Raw genomic sequence first — 15,098 nt, 5'->3', positions numbered from 1 at the left:
GTTATTTATTTTACGCACTTTATTTATCGTTATTTAAATACTGTTATTTACGCATTTTAAATATCGGGACACGTATACAATGTTTTGACATATCATATCAACGCATCTATATATATTATTTGGAATAACCATAGACACTCTATATGCGGTAATGATCGAATTAGCTATACAGGGTTGAGGTTGATTCTATAATAATATATATACTTTGAGTTGTGATCGAGTCTGAGACATGTATACAATGGGTCACGAATACGTATTAATTAATTCGAATATTATATATTAAACTATATATGAATTGTTGAATTACTAACTGTGGACTACCAACTATGGACTACCAACATTGGACAATTAAAATGAATTAAAATATTGATTATAACATATGAAACTAAACATCTCTTCAAATTTGCCACTTGATTTCATCTTAAACCTCATTTGTACCTTGATGATTATAATCAGCGTTCAAACCTTTCATGATTCTTGAAAACACCTCAATTGAGAGGATGAACCAACCGCACTTCATCTACGGAAGGAAAGATTTATGCATATCGATATGCACCTGAAAAACTCTTGTAACCTAAGTAAACGTTTAGCACATAACTGTGCCAGATCCTTGGCCGGTATAACCGACCATATATAACATAAATATAAAGGTTAGTTATGATGATAATAATATTTACCTTACTAATAAATAATAGAAGATAGCGTTAAAGATTTTTTTTTATTATTATTACCTTGATTAGTGACTTGTGCTTGCTTAGATAAACCTTGATTATATGGAGCACTTCATGTTGATAACGTGTTATAAATTTGGTGTTTATAACTACCTTCTTAATGGTCTGGTTCTTGACTGTGGACTATTGATAATTATTAGAAGATGGAGAGAAAGAGAGTATGTATGAAAATATATCTCAGAAGTGTATCTTATGTAATATCACATGGTACATATTTATAGTACATATAATTACTGTTCAACTTTGGATTCTTATGATAATTGGCAACCATCACTTTTGACAAGTTCATAACACGATCAAGTTAATATTTTGTCCATGGGCACCTCTTTCTAATTTCATGATAAAAAGAAAAAAGGGCACACCCTAAATTAAAAACCAATATAATACCTTGTCTCTTTTTTTTCCGCGACTTGAAATTATTTTGTTGCAATTTTTTCGAAACCAAATCATATCTATGCTTCAAACTCATATAAGATGTCTTTACGTCGGTTGATTTCATTCATTGCAAGGGCGAACTTATGAATTGCAATTTTTGGTGCAAATTTTTTCAATTTTGTCCCTGGTGGATTTTTTTTCCCCAAACCCTTCATATTTTGCCTCAAAACCTCTATATTTTGTCCCAAAACATTCGTATTTTACTCAAATACCACAAAATTTTGCTCAAAAAACTCTATATTTGCCCCCAAAACCTCCATATTTTGCCAAAAAAATCCTTACGTTTTTAAAAAAAAAAAAAAAAAATCTCCCCCGATGAAAAAAATTTCTGGCTCCGCCACTGATTCATTGTATTTTCGTCTATTTTTTTTTAATGGCCAAAGAATGATTATAAATAAATAAAACGATCCCTAGTAAGGCGCTAAGGTAAAATTACAAAGGCATAGACAGCCATGAGTTCCAGTTTGAAACTAAATGACCTCTATGTTTAATCCAACGAAAAGTAATTAATCTAATGAAATCAAATAAACTACTTTTGTTACAAAAAGAATCTAAGAAAACAACACCGTTCCTGAACCGCCATAAAGCCCATAAAGACGTCACCACAACCGCGATGATCCGATCCTTTGACAACTGGCGTAAACGAATATCTTCTAACCAGGTAAAAAAGGAATCCCAAGATGACATTTGAGGCATATCGCAATCAAGCCAGATACGAATTTTATGCCATAAATCCCGAGCCACATCACACTCGAAAAACAAATGATCTCTATACTCCACCCCATTATTACAAGACGGACAAACAATAGAAGAGACATTGATCCCCTTCGCGGATAGGTTCCAACGAACGGGAAGAGAATCTAAACGAAAACGCCATAAGAAAATATTAACTTTTCTAGACATAAACAAGTACCAAATAGTCTTAACTTGCGAGGTCGAAAGAAGCAAGTGATCAATAAGCTCTCTAGCTTTTTTAACTGTATAACGGCCATCATTATTCAAAGAGCATGTCCAAGAATCCGGGCGATCGCACAACACAGGTTTACCAATAATCCCGAAAAGACTATTAATAAGATCCTCATTTCTACCACCTAAATAATCTCTAACCCAAGTGAAAAGCCAATTACCATCAACCCATTTATCGGAGATGTATGCATTCGGGGTTGAATCCAAGTGAAGTATTCTGTTAAAATGGTGCGAAAGAGGTTCGTTTCCAACCCATAGGTCGTGCCAAAATCGAATTCTACGGTCATCCCCTATTAACATACGAAAACAATCTGTTGGTAACAGCTTCTTAATTGTGATATTCGAACATACAGAAACGATCGATGCCCAAACTGACGAGCTGCTGTGATTCGAATGAAAATTATGCCCATGTATCGATTTAACAACTCTAGCCCACAAGTCGTTCGGGTTCTTTAAAAACCGCCACCACCATTTAAATACTAAGGCGAAATTGAAAGCTTTAAGGCTTCCAATATTCAGCCCACCTTTGTCAAACGAAACTAACACTTTCTCCTATTTGACCCAAGACATCTTTTTGATCGAGTTACTTCCACCCCAAAAAAAGTTAGCTCATATCGATTCAAGACGTTTAAGAATAGTATCGGGACATTTAAATAAAGAAAACCAATAAATCCCTAAACTACCCATAACATTTTTAATAAGGATCAGTCTTCCGCCTGCCGAAATAAGACTCGCCTTCCATGTAGATAATTTAGCCCGAAACTTCTCACATAACGAATCCCACTTTGACACAATTTTCATATTCGAACCAATAGGAATACCCAAATAACAGGTAGGAAACGTACCAACTCAAGTGCCAGTAGCACTCGCAAATGATTCTACCTCAGATTGGTCCACCCCGATACCAAAGACATGAGATTTATTGAAATTTAGCTTTAAACCTGAGGCCTTATAAAACACTTCTAAAATAAGAAGAATGCGTCTTAACTCAATAACACTCCAATCTAAAAAAATAATTACATCATCCGCATATATAAAATGAGAAAGATTAATGTTCTCCTTCCCCACTTTAATCCCGCGAATAATATTTATTTCCATTGCATGATTGAAAGCTAGATGAAGGCCTTCCATGACAATAATAAAAAAGAAAAGGACTGAGAGGATCACATTGTCTCAACCCCCGTTTCAAAGGAAATTCACGAGTCGGGGAGCCATTAACAAGGACTGACGTGCGAGCTGAAAAAAGACACCCCTTAATCCATGAACACCATTTATCGCTAAAACCCAAAACCGATAACATAGATAAAAGATACTCCCAATTAACTGAATCGTACGCCTTCTCGAAGTCAACTTTAAACATGAGCATCTTTTTATTTTTTCTTTTGTACCAATCGATTATCTCACTCAACATGAGTGGGCCTGATGATGTAGCGTGGGGGTACGAAAATACTATTATTTTTATTACGAAATACGTTACAAATAACACAAGTTTTAATTATTTATTTACAAATGGGATATACCTAAACCTTGCTACAACACTATAGGCAGTGTACCTAATCGTAGAGTAGTATAGTTTTTAGTAAGTCCGGTTCGTTCCACAGGGAGACGACTTATTTTACACTATATTTTTAAACAATTATATTTGTACAAAATATATTATATATAGTAATAATATATAAAAGGGGGTTTACCGATTAATGACCGGTTTATCAATTTTATATTTTAAGCGAAGCGTAAAGTAAATGACGATATTTAACCAACGATAAAATATATAACAATAATTAAAATGACAAAATAAATAAAAGTACGAGAAAATATAAATAAAATATATTATGTTTATTCAAATTTCCGTACTCGTGATGTTTGACGTTTTGATTTTAATTTATTACCCTGGGTTAATTGTCCTTTATCCTGGATTATTCGATAAGTCCATCTGGTTTTGCCATAATAGTTCATCGGTCATAATTATAAAGTGCGAGGGTCTTGGCCAAATTAACCTTATACCCGAAGTCAAATATTCCAACTAATTGGGATTCGAACTGTAACAAGGTCTTAAAACTTTGTTTAATGAATACACCAGGTTATCGACTGTGTGTAATCCAAGGTTTTAATACTTTGTTAACAATTACACCAATTATCCTTGAATGTAATCCACCCCTGTTTTAATGAGTCCAGTAACTATTAATCCATCCCCGTGTCCGGTCAAATGAACAATAATTCGTACTTATAAATATCCCGCCCATCGTGTCCGATTAAGCGTATATGGTTATATATAGATACGTCAAATCATATCCTTTATATTAAATTAACAAGGTATTGTTAATTTAATATAAAGCCCATTAATAGCCCATAGTCTAATTTCCACAAGTGTCGATCTTTTGTCCAAACCCCAATTATGGTCCAAAACCCAATAACCCCGTCTTTTAATATTTAGCCCAACATCATGATTACTTTGACTTAAATAAGCATAATAATAACTTAGTTACGAGACATTAATTTAAAAAGGAGAACATAGCTTACATTGATTATTTATCGCGTAGTGTTACACGGAGAGAACTTCGACTTCAAAACCCGTAATTAATCGTTACATTAACTAAACTAACTAATATAAAACTAACCTAATTTATATTATATATATAAATATTATATATATATATATTACAGAGATAGAGAGTTTGATATGGTGCAAAGAACTCGGCAGATTTCGTGGCCTTTTATAGGCATTTTCTGAAATGACTGCTCCGAGATCGCGAAGCATTTGTGCCTTCCAGCTCCGAGATCGTGAAGTGACGCACTCCAGCTCACCAACTTTTGGCCATTTGCTTGCCGACATTTTTATTATATAATATAATATAATATATATATATATATATATATATATATATATATATATATATATATATATATATATAATTTTATATAATTATTTATATATTATATTATATTCTTATGCATAGTTGACTTGTAATTTTTGGTCCGTTGCGTCGGGCGTTGATAGTTGGTTCATGTCTCGGTTCCGGATTTTCGAACGCCTTTTCGTACAATTTAATATCTTGTACTTTGCGTTTCACAACTTGTACTCTTGTCATTTTTAGACGTTTCTTATCAATAAATTGAACCATTTGAATTGTAACTTGTACATTTGAGCTTTTTGGACGTTTGCGTCTTCAAATCTTCGTTTTCGCCTTTTGTCTTCGCACTTATTTATTTAAACGAATATTACTTGAAAATAGAATAATTGCAACTGAAAACTTTACATATTGGAAGGATATTGCTACTAAATATATGTTCATTTGGAGCACTATCAAATATCCCCACACTTGAACGTTGCTTGTCCTCAAGCAATACATAACTTGAAATTACTTCACTCGAATCACTTTTTTATTCTCACACTTTATACATCAGTGATTTTGATACGGCGGTATAAACAATGATAGTAACATTTGTGGTTTACAGTCCCACATGACTATGAAATTGTAGATCCTTAAAGAAATTGGATCTTTATGAAAAAATTTGATCTTTTGAAAATTCAATCTAGCTTTTACCCTAGATAAGTTTTCCGGAATAACCCTTCACCGGTGTTGCAAAATATTTTTATGGGTTTTGTGGGTTTCAGATTTGAAAATTTTAGCTCAACACTTGCGGTTTTGTGTTACCCACTTGCTAACCTTGTATTAGGAAAGCAACACGTCCAGTTTACTTGTCCCGTATGTTACCTTTCGGCAAACTACCGTCCGGTTATAAAGGAAAGCGATGAACAAGAAACTGTTAAGGCAATGTCTAATGACATGCATTTGTTCATGGTCTAAAACGTGTCGGATGCTATTACTATCCTTTGTAGGAGCAATAGTAAAGATCATCCTATAATTTTTTCGGTCTGGCACAAGGTCCTGTCTCCGACCATGCTATGCAACCACCGTTCTTACAGTTGACACCCGATTTGGTTCAGGTGACCTAATGAATTCTGATGAATTCTCAGAATTTTACGTTCAATGGTAATGAACGCATTGAAAATGGGTTTTCAGAAAACAAATCGGTTTTATTTTTGATCAAAATATTTTCTCGTTCAAGCTCGAGTTTAGATATCATTGAATTCCATGAGTTTGTAATTCTCAATCTTTAAGGTCAATCTCAAGGATTGAGTAATATCAGGCTTAAAGCTTATTTTTAATCATTAAGGAGATTATCCTTTCTGGGAGTCTGATTCATTAGTCTTATCAAGCTAATTTGCACGGCGCCCTCCCCATTTTACGAGACAGATCCTCTCATGGTTAGGATAAGTCTGACCACATGGAGACCCTGTTTGATGCTGAGGTCCGTGGATTTCCTACTGATTTTAGAGATGACTTTTCTAGATTTTTCATCAACCTACAGCTGGTCTGGATGAAAACTTCTTGACCTAAATCAAGAAGCGCGTGTCTTTTTCGGAAGACTTTACTTCCTTTTAATGATAGAATTGATTCATCGTGTAGATCCATCTTTTCTTTTCTTTCATCGGGTAAAATAGTTAATTTAGTCCAAAACAAAAGCACCTACAATAACTTTACAGAAACATGTGATAGATAGTTTTTATCAAATAACTTGGTACATTCTCCCCACACTTGACTTTTTTCATGCGTCTTTTTATATCTTAATAAATAAATTCAAGCGATTTAGTAGTTTCTCAATTATGTCTTTTTCAAGGTAACGATAAATTCGATATTATCACCTAGTTTTTTCGTTCATAAATATGTATAAACATGATTTTGAATTCATTTAGTTGAAAATTTTTCAAATTTTCATAAAATTTAAAAAATAAACCAAGTATAAACCCGAGAGAATTTATAACCCTTCCCCACACTTGAGATCATGCAATGCCCTCATTTGCTTGAAATCAGACTATAATTATAAATTCATGAGGGTGATTAGTGTAGAAAAGTGATTAAAAATACCCAGTTTGTAATTACAAAGCTCGTCGAAAGATAGATGGTGCACCTCATCTTTCATTCCTTCTTGTTTTATCACACATGTTTTTCTTCAAAAACGGTTGCTTTTCTGAACTGTTTGCTAATCTTTGAAAATACGTCTTTTACCCTAAATTATCATGCATTTTTTTAACGAGTTATGCACTAACCCGAACCCCTAATTTAACGTTAAGTGGAGTTAAACTTCCCTACACTTAGCTGACGACATGTGAAGTCGGTAGAATAAGTTCCACGAATTAGAATAGTGAGCCAGTTATTTACATCTCGGGTGGTGTATAATATATCAATGGGTTTAAAGTTTAGAACCACCCGATCGTCACTACTTAATTCTTTTTTAAGTGTAGCTTTTAGTAAATGGAAATGTCTCTTTTCCGGTTCTTGGTCAAATGGATCGATATACACCGATATACATATTTCTATAGGGTGGCCAATTCCTAACATTTCCTTCTGTTTATTCTCGGGATCAAAGTTTTCACCTCTAATACCCAATTGGGTGAAATCTGAGGTGTCATTATCTATTACAGCTCGTAGTTCATCTTCAGTAGATGACTTTTCTATTGAGAATATTGGGTTAGAAGGTTGTGGAGTGGTGAATTTCGGGATCGAAGCAGATTCTTTTTCATTAACGGTACTTATCGGTCCCACCACTTTGGTCTCGAGGGTAAAGTTTTCAATGTTATCGTTTTCCCAATTTGTCACCCTTACTTCTTATTCATCCATTGATGGATCGATGATTTCGTCGGTAGAGGCTAATGTGTCGATATGTTGTGAAATTGGTAAAGCTGAACAAAAAGTATCATCGGGATAGTTGGTGATTTCGGAGCTCTCGAATTCAACAAAATTCGATGATATGAGATTTTCTTACACAATACTCCTCAGATCAACAGGTGTGTAATCTGATAGAGTTTCAGCTTGTCTATTTACAAACTCTCTCATTTGTTCATTTTGAGCATCGAGTTCTTCGAGTTTAATTTTCATATTGTCTAAAAGATTTCCAGACACATAATTCTCCTCGTCTTCTGGTTGTTGAGTTTGGATATATTCTTGGGAATAATCCCAATTTGAATTGTATTCTTCATAATCGTTCCATTCAGGTTCCGTGGGTGCGTAATTTTCCATAGGAACGTAATAATAACATTCTCATGTTGAGTGATAATCTCCACAGATTTCACAACCAGTTATTGTTTCGTCATTCGTAATCCAAGATTGACCGAACGAATTGTCATCAACACTCGTTTGAGAGTATTGATTTAATTGATTTCGCATGTCATAAAGAGTTTCCAAGATATTTTCAAGATTTTCCATAATGCGCTTATTACCAAATTTTAGCTACAATGTGGTGCATTTACTAATTATCATATTAGTTATAAAACCTAAAATTATATAAGTTATCAAATTAATAGTCTTTTCTGATTTTGCCCACGTTTCGAATAGCCAATAGATGCAGCAGGTAGCCAGGACCCTTTAAATCGGAAGCCCACAACTCGCCACTAACAAATCCAACTATTACTACGAACCAGAAAATTTTGGATGTCTATCAATTTAACCGCTTAAAATAATTTTTTTTTTCGTTTGAAATTTTAGAGAAGAAATAGAAAATCTATGTCCTAAAAACTAGCGTGTCTAGAAATAAGAAAGAAAAAGATTACGCATCAAAAAACGTCGAAAAATAAAAATGAGAAAGAAAAACGTCGAAACTTAAAAGTCTAAAAATTAAATCTAAAAAGTTGTGTCTAAAGGTATTAAAGCTTAAAGGAATTCTATATCCAAAACGGCAATAACTTAAAAAGCACTAAAATTTATAAACATAAAACGACGTCGCAAAATTCTAAAGCGCCTAAATCTTAATCTAAAGAAAAAGCACTTAAGGAATTTTACGGCAAAATACTAAACTTAAAACTATAAACGAACGATACAATTATAAAAATTACGAATTTAAACGAATAAAAAGATACAAAATATAAAAATAAAACTAAAGTTATAAAAATACAATTTTATAAAAATATTATTTTTATATTATTATTAAATTATTATATAAAAATATTAATCTAAATATTTAAAATTAACTAATTTATTTAAAACCTAAAAACTAATTAATATAAAAAATTAAACTAAACTTAACCCTAAATAATAATAATAATTAAAAATTTAACCCTAATTTCGCATTAATTACAAGGGTTGACCTGTGTCAGACAGCCTACGCGATCGCGTAGGTTTTTGTATGTAATTCTCCGCGATCGCGGAGTATGCAGGTTCAGTTTAAGACCAGGTTCAAAACTCGTTTTTTTTTTATATATTTTTTTTCTAAAAATATATTTATACAAATATATAAAAAAAATATAGCGTTTCACCGATTCCCCGGCAGCGGCGCCAAAAACTTGATGATGTAGCGTGGGGGTACGAAAATACTATTATTTTTATTACGAAATACGTTACAAATAACACAAGTTTTAATTATTTATTTACAAATGGGATATACCTAAACCTTGCTACAACACTATAGGCAGTGTACCTAATCGTAGAGTAGTATAATTTTTAGTAAGTCCAGTTCATTCCACAAGGAGACGACTTATTTACACTATATTTTTAAACAATTATATTTGTACAAAATATATTATATATAGTAATAATATATAAAAGGGGGTTTACCGATTAATGACCGGTTTGTCGATTTTATATTTTAAGTGAAGCGTAAAGTAAATGACGATATTTAACCAACGATAAAATAAATAACAATAATTAAAATGAAAAAATAAATAAAAGTACGAGAAAATATAAATAAAATATATTATGCTTATTCAAATTTTCGTACTCATGATGTTTGACGTTTTGATTTTAATTTATTACCCTGGGTTATTTGTCCTTTGTCCTGGATTATTCGATAAGTCCATCTGGTTTTGCCATAATAGTCCATCGGTCATAATTATATAGTGCGAGGGTCTTCGCCAAATTAACCTTATACCCGAAGTCAAATATTCCAACTAATTGGGGATTCGAACTGTAACAAGGTCTTAAAACTTTGTTTAATGAATACACCAGGTTATCGACTGTGTGTAATCCAAGGTTTTAATACTTTGTTAACAATTACACCAATTATCCTTGAATGTAATCCATCCCTGTTTTAATGAGTCCAGTAACTATTAATCCATCCCCGTGTCCGGTAAAATGAACAATAATTCGTACTTATAAATATCCCGCCCATCGTGTCCGATTAAGCGTATGTGGTTATATATAGATACGTCAAATCATAACCTTTATATTAAATTAACGAGGTATCGTTAATTTAATATAAAGCCCATTAATAGCCCATAGTCTAATTTCCACAAGTGTCGATCTTTTGTCCAAACCCCAATTATGGTCCAAAACCCAATAACCCCGTCTTTTAATATTTAGCCCAACATCATGATTTCTTCGACTTAAATAAGCATAATAATAACTTAGTTACGAGACATTAATTTAAAAAGGAGAACATAGCTTACATTGATTATTTATCGCGTAGTGTTACATGGAGAGAACTTCGACTTCAAAACCCGTAATTAATCGTTACATTAACTAAACTAACTAATATAAAACTAAACTAATTTATATTATATATATAAATATTATATATATATATATATATATATATATATATATATATATATATATATATATATATATATATATATATATATTACAGAGATAGAGAGTTTGATATGGTGCAAAGAACTCGGCAGATTTCGTGGCCTTTTATAGGCATTTTCTGAAATGACTGCTCCGAGATCGCGAAGCATTTGTGCCTTCCAGCTCCGAGATCGCGAAGTGACGCACTCCAGCTCACCAACTTTTGGCCATTTGCTTGCCGACGTTTTTATTATATAATATAATATATATAATTTTATATAATTATTTATATATTATATTATATTCTTGTGCATAGTTGACTTGTAATTTTTGGTCCGTTGCGTCGGGCGTTGATAGTTGGTTCATGTCTCGGTTTCGGATTTTCGAACGCCTTTTCGTACAATTTAATATCTTGTACTTTGCGTTTCACAACTTGTACTCTTGTCATTTTTAGAGGTTTCTTATTAATAAATTGAACCATTTGAATTGTATCTTGTACATTTGAGCTTTTTGGACGTTTGCGTCTTCAAATCTTCGTTTTCGCCTTTTGTCTTCGCACTTATTTATTTAAACGAATATTACTTGAAAATAGAATAATTGCAACTGAAAACTTTACATATTGGAAGGATATTGCTACTAAATATATGTTCATTTGGAGCACTATCAGGGCCATCTAGAATCTGACGTCCAGCAATAAACGCGGTTTGAACCGGACTAATAATTTTATCGATGATACCTTGAAGACGATTCGTAAGAATCTTGGTGACTGTCTTATAAAAATAACCAACCAAGGATATAAGTCGAAAATCGATAATCAACATCGAGTTATGAATTTTCGGGATAAGAGAAAAGAAAGCTGAATTTGCACCGCGAGGCATGGAACATGAAGAGAAAAAACCTCTAATGTCCCTGCAAAAATCAAACTTTAATAGATCCCAAAAGTGTTTAATGAAACGAAAAGAGATACCGTCCGGCCCAGGAGCTTTAGAACTACCACAACTCCACACAGTTTGTTTGTAAGGTTTTTTCTCGAAATATTAGGGAGGTTCGTTTATAGATATTTTTTGTTTAGATGATTGTATAATATGCGCGAGCTTCTCCGTTTCTCTCTGTCCTTTTATTACCTGTTGAGAGCATTTTTCTTTAGAAACCAACTTCGTTTTTATATTTTTTTTCTCCAAAAAAAAAAAAAAAAAACATATCCATCATTCAAATTAATATATCTATCATTAAAATTGTACATTATATAGTTGTATAGTACATACTTATTACATATAATTTTTGAAGAATGTATCAATATCAATTTGGAATTTAGAACTTTCTACAACTCTAAAGATAATGAGGTAAAAAGTAAGTGTAAATGAGACAGAAGAGTACTACTCTAAAGTGTGAGAAATCAAATGTCTAAACTACAAAGGCGAAAAAATTAGTACTCTATCGGATTTCAGTTCATCTTCCTCTTAGTCTCAGTCTCAGTCTCAGTCTCAGGTTAGATATGTCGGTTTCGAACTTTCTATATCTTTCTATCATGTTTCAAAAAGATACAGTGACTTTTTTAATACTTAACGGTTGCCGGCATGTGGCGGTTAACTTTTCTTGTTTGGCTTGCTTGATGTGCTTTTGACACTTGTTCTGATTCTATAAACTGTGTAAAATTCTTCTTTTTGTGCGATAGTTTGTGCGTATTTGTTAGATTATGTAAATCAAATATTATGTCTTAATAAAATCAATCAATTAATTGATCAGTTTAAATCTAAAAGCTTAGTATACTTTTAGGTTAATTAGCTGAATAATATTGCAACTAAGTTTGTTTGAACATAAGATTTTGGAAACTAATTTATTAGTTTTGTATTCTTAATGTTCTCCAAGTTTGAATTTGTATTTATTTGTTGATCTACATAATTGTTTGTTTTTGTCAGTTACAGTTAATTAAATAAATGTACACGAACGCACTTAAGTTAGATTCATTTACATCCCTATTTGCATGTACCTTAAATAGTATCTCGGGATCGATTTTAAGTGATGAACTTCTTAAACTGTTGTAAAATTAGTTCTTACAGATGAACTATATGCATTGTTTGTTGTGTTTTGTAATTCCATCGTCTATTATTTGGTTATGTAGAACAAAAAATGTCAACAGAAAACATAAAAATGGGTAGAACAAACGAAAGTTCTTCTACGGTCATTGATGCAGAGATAATGCCCATCCTACAAGCGGAAAAAGTTTCTTCAAACGACGATCTTCTGACAGAAATCCTCTATCGCTTACCAGCCAGATCATTGCTTAGGTTTAAGACTATATCCAAACACTGGTACCATCTGATTTCAAATCCTAATTTCAAACTCAAACACCTTAGCAACCCTAACCCCGTTGTTCCTTTGGGCTTGTTTGTTCCACTCAATCCTAAAAAGGCAGTTCAATCCATAGATTGGGAAAAATTGGAAGAATTTGAAGAATATGAATACATACCATTGAAAGATTATGAATCCTTCCTCTTTGTTAGAAACAGGGTATGTAAACAGATAATCCAGATATTTCTAGAATCGTGAAACACTTTCCTAATTGAATATTTTGACCCTCCTTGTCTCGGGTTACACGAAATTTCAATTGGGATAAGACTAGAAATGCAAATCGTTTCCAGACAAGAAGAGCGCGATTTATGTGTATAGATTTGTGTGTTCGTTCTGTGTGAAAATTGAATAAGAATATGAAAGCAGTTTCCCAAAACTGATTATATAAAACAGTTTTGGTGGTTACCAAATGAATGGTTATGACAGTTGAAAAAGGAGCGGGAAAAAATGTTTTATTTAAACGTTTCATTAAAACGTATCACTCAAAATGTTTTTGTTTCGGGGCCCCAGCCATGGGCTCTGCCCCTTGGACCCCGCCAGGGGCGCTGCCCCTTGGACCCCGCAAGGGGGCGCAGCCCCCTTGACCCCCGCCATTACTGTGCGCCAGTGTCTAGTTCACTCTTATGAGCGTGCACTCCGCACTCACCGAACCCATGTTAAGTATCACTAGTCAACTCCTGCTTTCTAGTAAATCACAATCAGCTAAAATGATAGTTGGATGACACTAAAATCACCAACAAATTCCCCCCCCCCCCCCATTTTAGTGTAATCCTTGATTTACTAAATGACATCAATAAACAGACAAACCAATGCATAAATGAAAATGTTTCAGAAATTAAATTTTCATCTTAGTATATTACATCATCCAGAATTCGAGAATTGGGGTGTTTCAGAAATTAAACCCTTCAACCCATATGAAAATGAGAGAGTAATACACACATCAGTTTCTTACACTAATCTAATACACACTTGACACTTTTATAAGCCATGTGTCCCTATCCTTCAGTGAACATATCGGCAGCTAAGTCCAAAGCTCCCTTGAAGCGGCAAAACTTCATGCTCACATAGGTAGTTCTTCTACATCTTGCACCTGCATATCCAATTTTTCAAAAGAACTATTAAGAAGATAAACTTCAACCTACCTCAACTTGCAGTCTAAACACATACCTTGGGATCAGTATACTTATGTGTTTCAATCTTCAGAAAGTAAGCTTTCCACATTGAAATTCAACTTCTAGCGTTTTACTAGAAGGGAATTGGGTGTCTTACTTTGGAAGATTTTGGTGGACTTCAATCCCACTCCAATAGCCGACTTGTGCACTAAGTCTCGGGCTAATGCTTTGGTTAGATGATCCGCTAAGTTTTCTTGAGATCTCACAAAATCCACGGATATCACACCATTCATGATCAACTCACGAATCATACCATGTCTAAGACCTAAGTGTCGCGACTTTCCATTGTACATATGACTATATGCCTTAGACACAGTAGATGAACTGTCACAATGGACTGAGATAGGAGATATCGGCTTTGGCCACAAAGGAATCTCATAAATCAGATTTCTCAACCACTCAGCCTCTTTACCAGCTGCTGCCAAAGCAACAAATTCTGACTCCATAGTCGAATTTGTAATGCACGTTTGCTTCTTCGAAGCCCACGATATAGCACCTCCTCCAAGTAGGAATACCCAACCTGTCGTAGATGAATGATCTTCGACGTTGGTAATCCAACTTGCATCCGAATATCCTTCTATAACCGAAGGAAATCCTGAATAAGTAATACCATAATCCATGGTACCTCGCAAATACTTGAATACTCTAATGATAGCATCCCAATGAAGAGTAGGGGGATTACTAGTAAATCTACTCAACTTTCCCACGGCATAAGCAATATCGGGTCGTGTGCTAGTCATAGCATACATTAAACATCCAATAGCTCGAGAGTATTCAAGTGGTGACACAGCCTTGCCCTCATTGGGCACTAACTTCACACTCGGATCAACAGGAGTATTAACAGGTGAACAGTTATCAACTTCAAACCTTTTAAG

General features: G+C 33.5%; 1 protein-coding gene across 1 annotated transcript; it reads right to left on the bottom strand.

The window, feature by feature from the left end:
• Window positions 1-1,598: 1,598 nt before the first annotated feature.
• LOC139899648 (uncharacterized) lies at window positions 1,599-14,272 on the bottom strand. Its single transcript, XM_071882499.1, has 2 exons — window positions 14,219-14,272; window positions 1,599-2,684 (listed from the first exon to the last, which is right to left on the bottom strand). The coding sequence occupies exons 1-2, from the start codon at window positions 14,270-14,272 to the stop codon at window positions 1,599-1,601; spliced, it is 1,140 nt and encodes a 379-aa protein (XP_071738600.1).
• Window positions 14,273-15,098: the final 826 nt, after the last annotated feature.

Source organism: Rutidosis leptorrhynchoides, chromosome 3, assembly GCF_046630445.1.
Source record: "Rutidosis leptorrhynchoides isolate AG116_Rl617_1_P2 chromosome 3, CSIRO_AGI_Rlap_v1, whole genome shotgun sequence".
In the NCBI taxonomy this organism is placed as follows: Eukaryota; Viridiplantae; Streptophyta; class Magnoliopsida; order Asterales; family Asteraceae; genus Rutidosis; species Rutidosis leptorrhynchoides.
The sequence above is the reverse complement of the archived record's forward strand: the minus strand, read 5'-3'. Positions and strand labels throughout refer to the sequence as shown.